The sequence below is a fragment of the Acomys minous genome (assembly GCF_964271855.1).
Source record: "Acomys minous genome assembly, chromosome: 15".
NCBI lineage: Eukaryota > Metazoa > Chordata > Mammalia > Rodentia > Muridae > Acomys > Acomys minous.
Window position 1 is genome coordinate 51,013,837 of NC_140497.1, and position 14,109 is coordinate 51,027,945.

Consider the following 14,109-nt stretch of genomic DNA (forward strand, 5'->3'; position numbering starts at 1 on the left):
CCTAGTCTATGTAGTGAGTTCCAGGACAGCCAGAGAAACATAGTGAGAACCGGTCTCAAAAACGACAAATCAAAAGAATCAAGCAAAACAACAGGCTATGGAAAGATCTGTTTGTAGAGTGTTTGCTCAGCATGCTTGAGGCCCTGGGTTCAATGCCCAGCAGGGCTCTGTGGTCCCAGCCATCTGATTGGAGCATAAGCTAGGTGGAAGCCTGATGGTCAGAGGTTACAGGGAGGCATATTTAATCAGGGCTATGCTGTGCCTGGTTTATTATCTGTTTTTCCTACAGCTCGGGATGGAGGGACAGGCAAGCAGATGGGCTCTGGGGCCAGGTGGGCAGAGGACTGACAGGCTTGGGAAGGACAGACTGGGAGGTGTGATGCAGCTATCAGTTAAAATGAAGCCAGGCATTGAGTGGGAATGTCTGAAGTAATTTATTACTTTGTTTCTTTTCTTTTTTAGAAAATTCATTTCCCTCAAAACAGCTGAGTTCACAGGTCCATAAGACTAGCTGTCCAAGTGAGCTATCACTGGTGGTAGGCCCACAGAAAAAACCTTCTAGTCATCTGGAATTTATTGACTCTAAGATCACAAAGGACTAAAGGCTTTCACCACTGTGAGGAAACCAGGAGACATCAGTGAGGTGGCCGCAGGTTCCAGGAGAGGCTGTAAGAAGCTCAGGGTAAGTGAGTGTGCCTGTCCCTGCTCAGTACCCCAGAGCCAACCCTCAGAAGGAAGCCGACCAGAGTCCACTCCTGTATTCCCAGTCTGATGGCACAGGCAGAGGCCTTGGCCAGACTCCAGGCAGAGACAAAATGCCCCATCTGTCTGGATATCCTGACAGACCCAATCACCATCGAATGTGGACACAAATTCTGTCACCCCTGCATCAAACACTGCTGGACAGTGCTGTTGGACAAGTTCTCCTGTCCTGTCTGCGGACACCAGTGCCAGAACGGGAACCTCAGAAGCAATGCCCAGCTTGGAAGGATAATTGAAGCTGCCCAGCAGCTCCATAGCAGGAAGAACAAAAGGAAGGGGCAGGAGAGCAGCACCAGTTGTGAGAAGCACAACCAGGTCTTGACCCTCTTCTGTGAGGATGACCTGCAGCTGCTGTGTGACCAGTGCATTGGGCCTGCTAGTCACAATAGCCATCAGGTGACACCCATTGCACAGGCTGCATCTCACCACAGGGAGAAGCTTCAGGGCTTCATCAAGATCCTGAAGTCTCAAGTAAAAGAAGCTGAAGAGTCACTCAGCGTTCAGAAGGAAAGAACCCTGGCTCTGAGTGTGGAGGCAGAAGCACAGATGTGGGATCTGACTTTTGAATTTGAGCAGCTGAACTGGTTTTTAGATCGGGAGCATCGGGCAGCATTCTCCAGGTTAGAGGACCAGGAGAAGGATACTGAGCAGAAACTGCTTGAAAACATAGCAGCATTCAAAAACTATGGCTCCAAGCTCAGAGATCTGCTGAACCAGGCGGTGTCTAACATAGAGCTCCCTGAAGCAGAAATGCTGTCCACAATCAAGGATTTCCACCAGAATATGGAGACTGAGATAAGCCCTCCCCTTTTCTCAGTTCAGTTTAGAAGAGAAACTTACAACTTTCCTCTCCAGTATTCAGCACTAGAAAAAGTTATAGAGCAATTTACAGAGCAAGTAACTCTAGACCTGGAAACATCCCATCCAAACCTGCTTGTTTCTGAGGATAAAAAATGGGTAACATTTGTGAATGAGAGACAATATGGTTCTGTTTCTTCAAAAAGGTTTACCAAGAGCCCTGTTGTGTTGGGCTTTCCTCATTTTTCTTCTGGGAGACATTTCTGGGAGGTGCAGGTAGGAAAGAAGGCTGAATGGGCTGTTGGTATCTGCAAAGTTGATTTGCCCATCAGGGAAAGGCAGTCCTCTATCCCCCAGGGATGCTGGAGGATTGTCTGGCAGGGGGACCACTTCGATGTCTCAGGAGCTGACCCAGACTCTCAATTTGAGCATGCCAGAGCCATTGGTGTTTTCCTGGACTGTGAACTGGGAGAGCTTTCCTTCTATTGCATGCCTGAGAGATGTCACATCTACACCTTCAGGGACACCTTTACTGGTCCTGTTTGTCCTCATTTCTACCTAGGACCTCATTCAGAACCTCTTAGACTCTGTTCTGCCACAGGTTCTGAGTGAAGCCCCACATGGTGCCCTTATGAGGTCTGTTCATGTTCTAAACTCCTCTGCCCCCAACACAGATGTGCCACTACCTTGCTGTCCAGCTGAAAACAACTTTGAATGTGTGTTTTTCTGCACTGTCTTATTGATAGGATTATAGGTGTGAGCTTCTCTGCTCAACTATTTTTTGCCATGTTTTTGTTATGTAACCTGATTAGCCCATAAGTTTGTATGCTGATCAGGCTGTGATCAAGGTGTCAAGCATTGTTCCATCAAAACTTCCTGTGTTCTGGGTTCACAAACATGGAACAACACATTAGGCTACAGAAATAATATTTTGCCTCTAAACCCCATGCCTATCAATGATATAAGGCTGAGCTATACACTTCAATGTTCTCATCTTTGACATTGTCTTGGTAAGTCTACCAGGCTTGCCTTAACTAACTTTGAAGGCTGTCCTGGAATAGCCATCTTGTGTACCTGGCATTACAGGTTTGCATCAGTGCCCAAAACTACCTCAGAAAGTTATAGGAGTTTTAAGATTTTTTGTCTACTTTATAACCAAGAGGGCCTTCCTTAGTCCACATTAGCTTTAAACTTTATATATATATCAGAAGCTGACCATGAATTCCAGATTGTCTAATTTCTGTCTCACAAATATACAACCTTAGTTTCCCTATAACTGTAGAAACACCGTAAATATTTTTAAGAAATTAGATTATCAAAAGTAGATAGATGTTGCTTGGTTTTCATTTAAGTAATCAAATCATCAAGGTGACCTTTTCTCCCCACTCCCTGCCTTCCCAGCCGCATTCTTTTCCCACTTCCAGGACTAGGTATTGGGTTCAGGGGGCTAACACCATCAGCCCTGTTAGATTTAGGTGTAGTCTTGCTAAGTTGTCCAGGCTGAACATGAACTTGTCGTCCTTAGTCTTCAGTTTTTCATGCAGCTGGCATTGTAGGCCAATGCCTTTAGTATTTGATACAGTTTTATCAATTTTTATTCAAAAATTAGTATTTCTGTATGTGTGTGAGAGAGTGGGACAGACAGACTAGAGTTGAGGGTGTGGAGGTCAGGAAAACCTTCCCTCTTTCATCTTATGTCCCCATGATTGCATTTGGGTAATCAGGTCTGCATGGCAAGCCTTTTCACTTGCTGGGCCATCTCAGGCCCTAAAATTGGATCTGATAGAGAAGGGAAAGAAGGGAAAGGAGGGGACTCATGTATGGCTGTTGAGTTAGAGCTAGATCAAACAAGACGCACCCTGTATCTGTGCAAAGCAGGGTGACTGTTGACAGTGGTAATGTCCTTTAGAGTTGAAAAGTTGCAGGAAAGCATTTGGGATGATGTCACCAGAAGGAGACAAATGTTGGAGGAGATGGTTGTAAGCTGATATAAACACTACCTATGTTCATGTGGTGAAATGTGACAAGGTTCCCATTAATGCACTGTTTTAATCCAAGAAATTATTTTTTCCATGAAATTAATTTAATAAAGGTAAAGTGGCTCCTTGTATGCAAGAAGACTGTTCCTCAGGGTCTTGTGTTATCACTTTCACCTTCTCTCCGTTTTTCACTTAATTCTTAAATTTGTCTAGGCTTGGCGGCTCAGGCTGCATTTCTGGCAGGAGAATGTTTTTTTGATTTTGGGGTGACAGTGGCTTTTGGCACTTCTCTTCATGCTTCCACCTCCAGAGGGCTGGCATCACAGGCAGGTGCTTCCACACCCAGCCGCATGCACAGTTCATGACGGAGCCTGCGGCGCCATACAAAGCAGGCTAGCTAACAACTGCGCTGTGTCTCAATTCCAGAAGTGAATTTTCTTTTCCATTTATTACCAGCCTGTGATGGCAGAAGAATTTAATTATAGCACTCAGGGGGCAGAGGAATGGGGATCTCTGTGAATCCCAGGGTAATCTGATGTTCAGAACTACAGCCAGGAGAGCCAGGGTTATACCAAAGAATCCCGGTCTTGAAAACCAAAATGAATGAACCAAAATGACAATGTATTGTGTGTGTTTATACGTTGGCACTTGTGCCATGATAGCCAAGTGGAGGACATGGGACAGCTTCCTGTAATCAGTTCTCTTCCTCCAGTTTGTGGGCTACAGAAAACTACCTCTAGTTCCCGAGAATGGGATGCCCTCTACTAGCCTCTGTAGGCATTAGGCACTCATAGAGGGCACACAGGAACATCCATACATGCAGGCAAAACCCTCATACACAGAAAATAATTTAAAACATATACTCTTCTTCAGTCAGCAAAGGACCCAAGAGCATCCCCATTGCTTTCTTTAGTAGCATCACTCATGCACACTGATGATTTAGTCTGGAGCTGCCTTTGCCTCTGGCCTGGTGCTGTCAGGAGGTGGTGAAATTTACGGGCAGATTTGAATAAGTAACATTTTCAGTTTGCATCCAGTAGTGCCTTTTGTTGTCCCTGGCTGGCTTTGAACTCACTATGCAAATTATTGACCCTCACATGCTGATATTACAGACCTGGGCCACAAGGCTCGGTGAAAATAATACTTAGTTATGGCTTGTTATTAGTCAGAGTCTAACTATAGCAAAGGCTAGCCTTTATCCCACAGCAAGCCTGCTGCAGTTTCCAGGGTACAGAGACCACTGTTATGAGCCACACACAGGTCACTTGAATCACTTTTTTAAAAGAAGATTAATTTTGATATATGTGTAGGTATGCACATCTGCATGTAGGTATGTGCATGTGCCAAGCCAGCCAGTTTTGTCAGATGACCTGGAGCTGGAGGTACAGCAGGCAGTTTTGAGCCACCTGACATGGGTACAGGGAATAGCTACATCCTTGAGGATGAGCATCCATCTGCAATCTAGTCTTCTGACTGAGGGACTGATGACTGACTGTGCGGTGCTTGGATGGCATGCAACCTCTAGGTGGAACGCTCCAGCCAAACCCTATGTCCCTGAGCTGGAGACCCAGTACTAAGGCTACAGGTTGTTGTTACTGAGATTGGGCATCCTGGAGCCCCAGCTCCATGTGTAGCCAAGAGAGCTGTGAATTTAATCCTGCTGCTTTCACTTCATGAATCCTGGGGGCATAGTCTTACCCTAGGCTTTAAGGCCGCAGCTTTAGAAGGGCTTCCTCATCAAGGGACATATCAGGCAGCAGATATGCACACTGTGCAGAGACATACCTGCAGGCAAAACACCCAGACCCATACCATAAAACAAGAATTTACAATAAAAGAGACCTCTGACTGGTGAGTTAAGATATAAAATTTAGAGAGGGAGATAGTTGGGATGCTCACAAGCAGACCTCCTTATGTCAGACTATGGCTCAATGGCTCAGCGGTTACCAGTACTTGGTGCTCCTCCAAAGGACCTGGGTTTGATTCCCACCACACACTTGGCGACTCACAACCACCTGTCAATTCAAGTCCAGGAGTTCTGATTGAATCTTCTGGTATGCTCTATCACCAGGCATGCACACTATACGTCCATATTAGCTGGTAAACATTAATACATAGAAAATTAAATTAAAAACCAACCTGAGAGATAAGGAATACAGGGGCTGGACATGTAGCTCACTTGGTAGCATGCAGGAATCCCTGAGTTCTATTCCTATTCCACAAAGTGAGCAAAAGTCAGGATAATCTGTAATCCCACCACTTGAGAGGTGGGGGTAGAAGGATCAGAAGTTCAAAGTCATTCTTTGGGTTCATATGGACTATGGGGCCAGCCTAGGCTACATGAGACCATGCTTCATGTATCAAGAACAACAACAAAAATAATATCACACAAGAATATCGCAGGAGAAAGTTGAGCACAGGGTTTAGGATGTGTTCATAACAAGAGAGTTATGAACAGCCACAGCTTTGGATTAGGTACCAGTTTCATTCATAGTCATAAGAAATGGCAACCTGGGTGTGGGAACTGAACTCTATCTTCTGTAAGCTCTGTACACACACTTACCCTCTGAGCCTCCTTTCTAGACCCTGGGAACTATTAAAATGTGGCTTCCATATGGGAATGTTATTTGCTTTTGGAGATTCACTTACATTACCAGCAGAAGGCATGGCCAAGTTCATCTTGGATGAAGAACCCTTTTAGGTAGTCACAGCCTTGGCTGTATCTAAAGGAAACAGGAATCTTTAGAATGGAACAGGAAACAAGCTTGTTGTTTTGATTTCTGTGAAAGCTTTAGTTCAGTCTCCTGAAAATTCTTTCTTATTCAAAGATTTTAATTTCATACACATGTGTGTAAGGGTATGGGCCTGTGCTTTCAGGAATCCAAGGGCACCAGATATCCTGAGGTGTAATAACAGGCAGTCATGAGCCCACTGACGGGATTAAGAACAGTAAAAACTATTAATGTCTGAGTTACATCTCCAGCTCAAATGTTCCCAATAACTTATGAAATTCAGGAATGTAGAAAATTGACTGGTAGTTGTTGTCTTTCACTCACTGTTGGTCTGAAAGGAGAGAAGACTGGAAGTGCTCAGCTGTGAATGACAACAGTGTTAAGGGGAAGACTTCTCACTAAAATATTAGGCTATGCTTCTGACTGTGCAGGAGAGGGGACAGAGGTCACAGGACAGTGGCTCCTCTCAGGCTTCCCTTCCACTCTCACCTGTATAGAATAGCAGACAGGCTAAGAAACAGATCATCTCTAGGGCCAGGATGGGCAGAATCAACTCAAGGCACAGCCAGCTGGGCTCAGGGAAGGAATGCTGCAGGCAGAGGCAGAGGAGGAGGAGTACTGTGTTGCCTGAGGGAGGGAGGGACACAGACAGGGATGGGATGCTGCTCTTCTCTCTGCACAAAGTTTCTTTCAGATTGCTCTCCCTAGCTTGTTTTCTTTCTCTATGTGTCTCTCTCTGTGTGTCTGTCACTCTTTCCTCCTCTTATTTGTTCTCATCTATCAATCTATCATCTATCTATCTATCTATCTATCATCTATCTATCTGTCTATCATCTACTCATCATCTGTCTTTCTTATCTTTATCCAATTATCTTAAACTCTTATGACTTTCTAAGTGATAGAATTTTGTTTTTATATATAACAAATGCTTAACATTAAGCAAGAGTTCATCCTAATCAGAATGGACTCTACATAGCCTAGGCATGTGTCTGCTTACCAGAAAGACCAGAAATCACATACTTGAAACTTCTGCTCCATTGGCCCTAGAGGATGAAAATTAAAATTCTTTTTTTAAAAATTAGTAAAACCTGGAGGGCTGCCCATATAGTCTGACCTGTGGAATGTTTTTACAACATGAATGGAAACTGGGTTCTTCCTGTAGAACGGCATGCAAACAAAGATTGGACGTGTAACCCAAGAATCCAAAAGGTAGGGGCAGGAGGATGAAGCCAACATAGCTACATGAGCCCTGATCTCCAAAAAAGCAGTAGTTAGAACCTACAAACTTCCCTGGTGGAGTCTGGGAGCAAGAACCTCTGCCCACTCATCCAAGCTCAGTGAGGATCACTCATCCTAGCATTCAGGAGGCAGAGGCAGGTGGATCTCTGTGAGTTTGAGGACAGCCTGGTCTACAAAGTTATTCAAACAGAGAAACCTTGTCTGGGAAAAAACAACACCAAAACCAACCAAACAAACAAAAGGTCACCCATTCTCACTATGTCTTCTCTCTCTCCTGAAGTGTGCTCTCTTAGCCTCCATCAATAGCTCTGGGATCCTCACTGTGTTCTCTCTCCCAGAGTGTGCTTGTTTAGCCTGCATCACCAGCTCTAGGATCTTCACTGTGTTCCCTCTCCCTTGGAATATGCTCCCTTAGCCTCCATCAATAGCTGTGGGATCCTCACTATGTTCTTGCTCTCCTGGAGTGTGCTCCATTAGCCTTCATCAGTAGCTCTGGGACCCTCACTATGTTCTCACTCTCCTGGAGTGTTCTCCGTTAGCCTCCATCAATAGATCTGGAATCCTGACTGTGTTCTCTGTACTGAATTGTGCTCCCTTAGCCTTTATTAATAGCTGTGGGGAGTGGATGAGCCTGTGGTTTCTCTTTGGTAACACCCTAACAGAATATACAAGAAACATTCATTCAGTAGAACCAAAGAGTTTTTTCTAAGGTCAAAATAGGACAGTGAGTCAACACTCAGTGTATGTGTATGTGTGTATGTGCATGTATGTGCGCATTTTTGTGGGACTGCACAAGCACATTCCTACATGTGCCTGTGGAGGATGGGGAATGATCATAATTATTATCTTCAGGAACACTGTCCATCTCCATTGATAGGGGGTTCTCACTGGCTTGGAATGCATCAGATGGATTAGAATGGCTGCCTAGAGTCCGTTGAAATCCTACTGACCCCACTTTCTCAAGTGCACGGACACAAATGTCAACCCCTATATACACCATTCTCATGTAGTATGTGGAGACACTTTTTGTGGAATGGAATGACCAGCTTTTTGCTGGAGACGGTGAGGATGGAGAGAGTGGGTGTGTGTGGCATGAATAGTTTTAAAAGAAAATCCCAGATTCTTCTATTTTATCAATTAAGTCAGGAGCCAGATGCTGGAGTGAAATGCCTCGTAAGTCAGAGAGGCAGAGAATGAACCCAGGTGATCTTGCTACTCAGCTCACCTCCCTATGGAAAGGCCCAAGAGGCTCACTAGCTCAGCTTAAGAGCTAAAGAGCTAAAAGCTAAAGATCCCTTTTTTCTTCTACATGCTGTCCTCTGACCAGAGATGCTCCCCTCCACTGACTTCCATTGTCTCAGCCCATGTTCCCCCATAACCTCTCTTCCAACTCTCCCCACACCTGATCTCCACCCCCAATCCCCTCCTCAGCCAGTTCTCTCCTTCCATCTACTTAAAGTGTCTATTTTCTTTCCTTTTCTAAGTAAGATTAAAGCATCCTTCCTTCGGGCTTCTTTGACTTCTTTGGGTCTGTGGATGGCAGCATGGCTATTCTGTACTTTATTGATAACGTCCACTTATTTGGGTTTTTGTTTGTTTGATTTGTTCATTTATTTTGTTTTTTTTTCAGATAGGGTTTCCCTTTATAGACTTGGACTTGCTTTGCAGACCAGGCTGTCCTCCAACTCACAGAGATCCCCCTGCCTCTGATTCCCCTTGTGCTGGGGTTACTGCCATTTCCCACCTCACCTGGATGATATCTACCTATAACGTAGTACATGCCATGTGTGTATTTACAGGTCTTGGACACCTCACACAGGATGACCCTTTCTAGGTTCATCCATTTGCCTGCAAATTGCATGATGTCTTTTTTTAATAGCTGAGCAGTATAACATTGTGTACTTGAACCACAATTTTTTTAAAATCCATATTTTGATTGAGGGTCATCTAGCTTGCTTCCAGTTTCTGGATGTTAAAAATAAATCTGCTAAGAACTTAGTTGATCAAGTGCCCTGGTGGTTTTGTGGAGCATCTTTATGGTATATGCCCAGGAGTAGTATAGCTGCGTCTTGAAGTTGATCTATCTCTAAATTTCTTGGAAACCTCCAGGTTGGTCCCCATGGTGGTTTTAAAAGTTGCCACTCCCACCTGCAATGCAGGAGTGTTTGCCCTTCTCCACGTACTCACCAGCTTGTGGTGTCACTGGAGTTGTTTATCTTAGCCATTCTGCAGGTATAAGATGGAATCATAGAGTTGATTTGACTTGCATTTCCATGATGACTAAGCCTGTTGAACATTTTTCTAAATACTTCTCAGCCATTAGATATTCCTCTGTTGAGAGTTGTCTGTTTTGCTCTACACCCCATTTTTCACTCGGTTCTTTGGTTTGTTGATGTTATCTGGAAGTGTGATCTGTCACCTCATGGATCACCAGGGTTGATCTGGCTGATCTGGCTGGCTAGGCAAGTGTCCCCTTAGTCCTTATCAGCTCCATTTGAATCCCCTCACCCCGAAGCTGCACACTCAGTCAAAAAAGGACACCTTCCATGTATCGAGGAGGATGGGTCTTTGGTCAAGGGTATACAAGTAGCTGCACTACCCTGTTACAACATCCAAACAAGTTCTTTTGGTTTTTCAAGACGGGGATTCTTTGTGTAACCACCCTGGTTGTCCTTAAAAATGTTCTGTATCACAGGCTGGCCTCAAAGTCACAGGCATCAAGTTGCCTCTGCCTCCCAAATACTAGGCTAAAAGGAATCCATCACCACAGCTGCCACCATGGCTACCGCTGCTACTACCACCAGCTGGCTCAGTATTAGTTTTGAAAGTTGTACAGTAATACATGAGTACAAAAAAGAATAATGAGCCAAATATATTAGTATCGTCAATTTCAGCTAGTATTTCTATCTATCTATCTATCTATCTATCTATCTATCTATTTTTAAAGAAGGTGTCACGTATATGAAGCTGGCCTCTAATTCCCTACGTAGTCTAGAATGACCACAAATTTTTGAGTATTGTTGCCTGGTGGCATATTGTGGTGGAGGATGTTTTGCTAGAAGACAAGTTCTCTCAGTCTAGCTCAGACTGGCTGCTCCCTTGCCATGCCCTTGTGTCAGCTTCCCAAGTGCATGGATTTTAGGAATTTACCCAGTGCATGCTACACTGGGGACCAAATCCAGAGCTTGGGGCATGCTAAGCAAAAAGGAACTTGCTGAGTTTTTACCCCAGCCTTGATTTTTCTAATATAGATTTTTTTTTTAATGTGAAGAGAAGATATGTGTTGAAGAAGAAAGTAAAGCCACCAAGAGCATGGCTGTGAGTTTCTTTAAGATAGTCACCTAAGGGGGACATCCAATATGGTCGCTCCAACCACACACTGTGTCTGGTGGGCAGGAGAGCAGTGACTGCAGAGTGATGTAAGGACCAAACAGAGAGATATAAAGCACCAGCACTAGTGTTTCCCAGGTGTCAGGAGTCCACGCTGTGTGGAGTATGGGTAGGTCCTGCTTTGGGCCACTGGCTAATTCACAAAAGAGTCCCTGGGACCTGGAAAGCATGTGTGCACTGTCCAAAGTCTAGGCACTTGCCTGCATGTGTGTAGTACCTTTGCTCTCCAGGTATCAAACTGAACTCAAGACTACAAAAGACCATTGTCCACTGTCCTCTACACAAGGAAGTTGGCCAGGCCACCAGAATAGTTCTCTGCTTGTATATCTTTCTGCCTGTTCCCCAGATGTCTGTCCAACTATGTCAGACTAAGCAAGAAAGGAAGGACAGTGAACACAGAGGAGGTGACTTGGCACAGAACCAAAGTCCCATTGTCCTCTGCCTTGAGGAGGTCAGCCAGGCTACGAATACATTTATCTGTAGAGATAGTGAACCTAGTGGAGGTGATTTGTAGAGGACCAAAGACTAAATGTCTACACCTACCCTGCAGCACCCAGACCATCAGAGACCACAAAACATGCTACTACCAGAGACACCACAATGGGGATAGGTCAGTGTAAGAACATGAGTAACAATTCCCAGGGCTATTTGACAACACAAGAATCTAGTAGTCCTACCACAGCAATCCCAAGTGATACTATGACATATGATGCACAGAGAGGATGATTTCCAATCTGAGGTTGAGAAAATGATAGAGGCCTTAAAGGAGGAAGATAATTGCATCAAACTAGCACAGCAATATTCAAAGAAAGAGGTGAGAGAATTGAACAAATTGCTTAAAGAAATTAGTGAAAGACAGAAATATGTATGATGTATACCTAGATCCTCTGCTCAGATGTAGTAGAAAGGCAGCACAGTCTCCTTGTTGGTCCCACAATATGGGGAGTAGGAACTACTTCTGGCATGGACTCTGGCCATCCAGTGTTGATCACTTACCCCTGGCTAGGCTACAAAGAAGAGGACACAGGCAGTACATACCAGGACTTGCCACATCAGTCCAAGCAAGAAAACCTGACTTTGATCTTAGGTGTATGCATGAGAACGGGGAAAGAGAGAAACAACTTCGGGAAAATAGCCATGTGCCCTCCGTCCTTTCCATACATGTGCCATGAAGCCTGTGGCTGCAATGGTGCCAGAGTAGCATGTGAAATAGTAGGAGACCGAGGGAGAAAGCTCAGTGCTAGAGGCTTGAGCAGCCATCCTGCTCAACTACCACAGTGGTCTCCCCAACTACTGCAGCTACATGAACCAAGGGAGTTCTGTCTCAAAGTAATTATACTCCAATGACTTTAAAATAGTCACTTAATGCAGAAAATTCCCTGTGACACTATGGAAATTGGTAAAATATATAAGTGCCTTGATAATTTTCAGAATCTCTTCAGAATATCAATGTTGTCTGTTTCTGCCACCTACCTTTCAGGCTCTTCGGAATAGAGCTCTTCCTGTCCCTACCTCTTAAAAAATCTCCTAATGTGTGCTTGACAGATTACTCAAGGCTTGAGAGCTCTGCCTACCAGCAGCCACTTGGTGGCTCACAACCCTTTATTTGAGATCTGGTGCCCTCTTCTGGCATGCAGACATACATGTATACATAACACTGTATACACACTAAATAAATACAGCTTTAAAAAATCCATCCTTCATGAGGTCTCTCCTGGGTTCGAATTTGTGTTATGCCTGTGCCTCTGTGGAATCTAAATGAAGAAAAAAAAGTAAAACAAAAAACCTCCCCAAACGTGACACATTAATGGCAGTACTGGTTCTAAGGATGAGTCAGTGAGGGTCAGTCGGGCAGCCCAGGTGTCTTTGTAGAAGGGTGTGACGTTAAAGGACACAGTGTGGAGGGGCTCTCTGTACTTTCCAGCAAAGCAATGAGAGAAAGGACAGAAGCCTAACAACTAAGGCATTTTGTCAGAGCAAAGAAGTCAATGCTCCTCAGGGAAGGAGCAGGTTGGAAGAGGAGCAGGCAAAGTCCTGTCCTCCATGACTTGGAGAAGAACCTTGATTTATTGTTTGGAACTGTGAATCTGTCGCTCTTAGCCACAGGTGCAAACAGGATGCCTGCAGCACAGACAGCTAGAAAATACTCCTGTAAGTGAGGAATGTTCAACTGCTGTTACTGATGTTTTCAGAAGAAAAACCAGACCTAGGTACCCAGCAAGCTAGGCTCCACTAAGAGTCCACTATTTACAAACAAAAGAGACCTGAACCCTAAAGGAAAGGGATGGAGATTGAACCCATGTGTGGTAGCTCAGGGCTTTAATTCCAGCTTCTAGAAAGAAATAAAAATCCATTTGCAGGGTCATGCTTCTGCTATTAATTTAATTATATAGCATGGCTCTGGGCATGTAGCTAAGTTTGCAGAGTGCTGGTTCATCATGCAGAGAGTCCTGGGCTAGAGGTTTGAGCTCCAAGATTCAGTAGAGAAAAACTAGGGTTGGGGACAGGCAGGCATAACCAATGGTCTTAGTTGAGGTGTGTATTCTTGGTGAAATCAGTCATGGTTGTGTAATGTGGTCACAAACTCTCATCACTTCTTATTCTTGAAGGGATCCAATCTGGCTCTTGGAAGATGATGACTCATGCTCCAGGGCATGGGCTCTCACCATCATGGAAGCTATTGTTGTCATCTGGTATGTAGGGGTGGGGTTTCTGTCATGGCAAGTTTTGTTCTTCCTGGAATCCAAGGTGACTGTACATTTAGAAGAAAAAAATTTGCGTTTAGGCCCTAAGCCAAAGAGAACAGGACAGACAGATAGAAAGTGGAGGGAGGTAGGTAACTTGCTCTGTAGTCCAGACTGGGATAGAACTCAAAGATCTGCCTGCGTCTAAGTGTGCAGCACTTACATTTCTTAGAGGGGAGTAGGGATGCTTCGCCACTGGTACAGTGCTTGCCTAGTATCATGCACCTATAGAAGAAGCCCATGGTTTGATTCCCAGCATTGCACACACCTGCCTCTAATCGCAAAAGCTGGGGTAGGAAGAACACAGCTTCTAGCGTTGACTGAGTTATAAGATCTCACAGAACTTTTCCCTCAATTTCTCTTTCCCTTCCCCTCCTACTTCCACTCCCAGGAAGCACTGCTTATTTTCTCGGTGGAGTTCTCACACCTTGCATCATTTATCTAGATGTGTGTGGAAAGATCAGG

The 14,109-nt window shown here is 44.6% G+C and overlaps 1 protein-coding gene across 1 annotated transcript; it reads left to right on the forward strand.

Moving 5' to 3' along the window:
- Positions 1-771: 771 nt before the first annotated feature.
- LOC311585012 (tripartite motif-containing protein 75-like) lies at positions 772-2,224 on the forward strand (the record flags this gene model as incomplete). Its single annotated transcript, XM_084759807.1, has 1 exon — positions 772-2,224. The coding sequence occupies one exon, from the start codon at positions 772-774 to the stop codon at positions 2,170-2,172; it is 1,401 nt and encodes a 466-aa protein (XP_084615933.1). The 3' UTR covers positions 2,173-2,224.
- Positions 2,225-14,109: the final 11,885 nt, after the last annotated feature.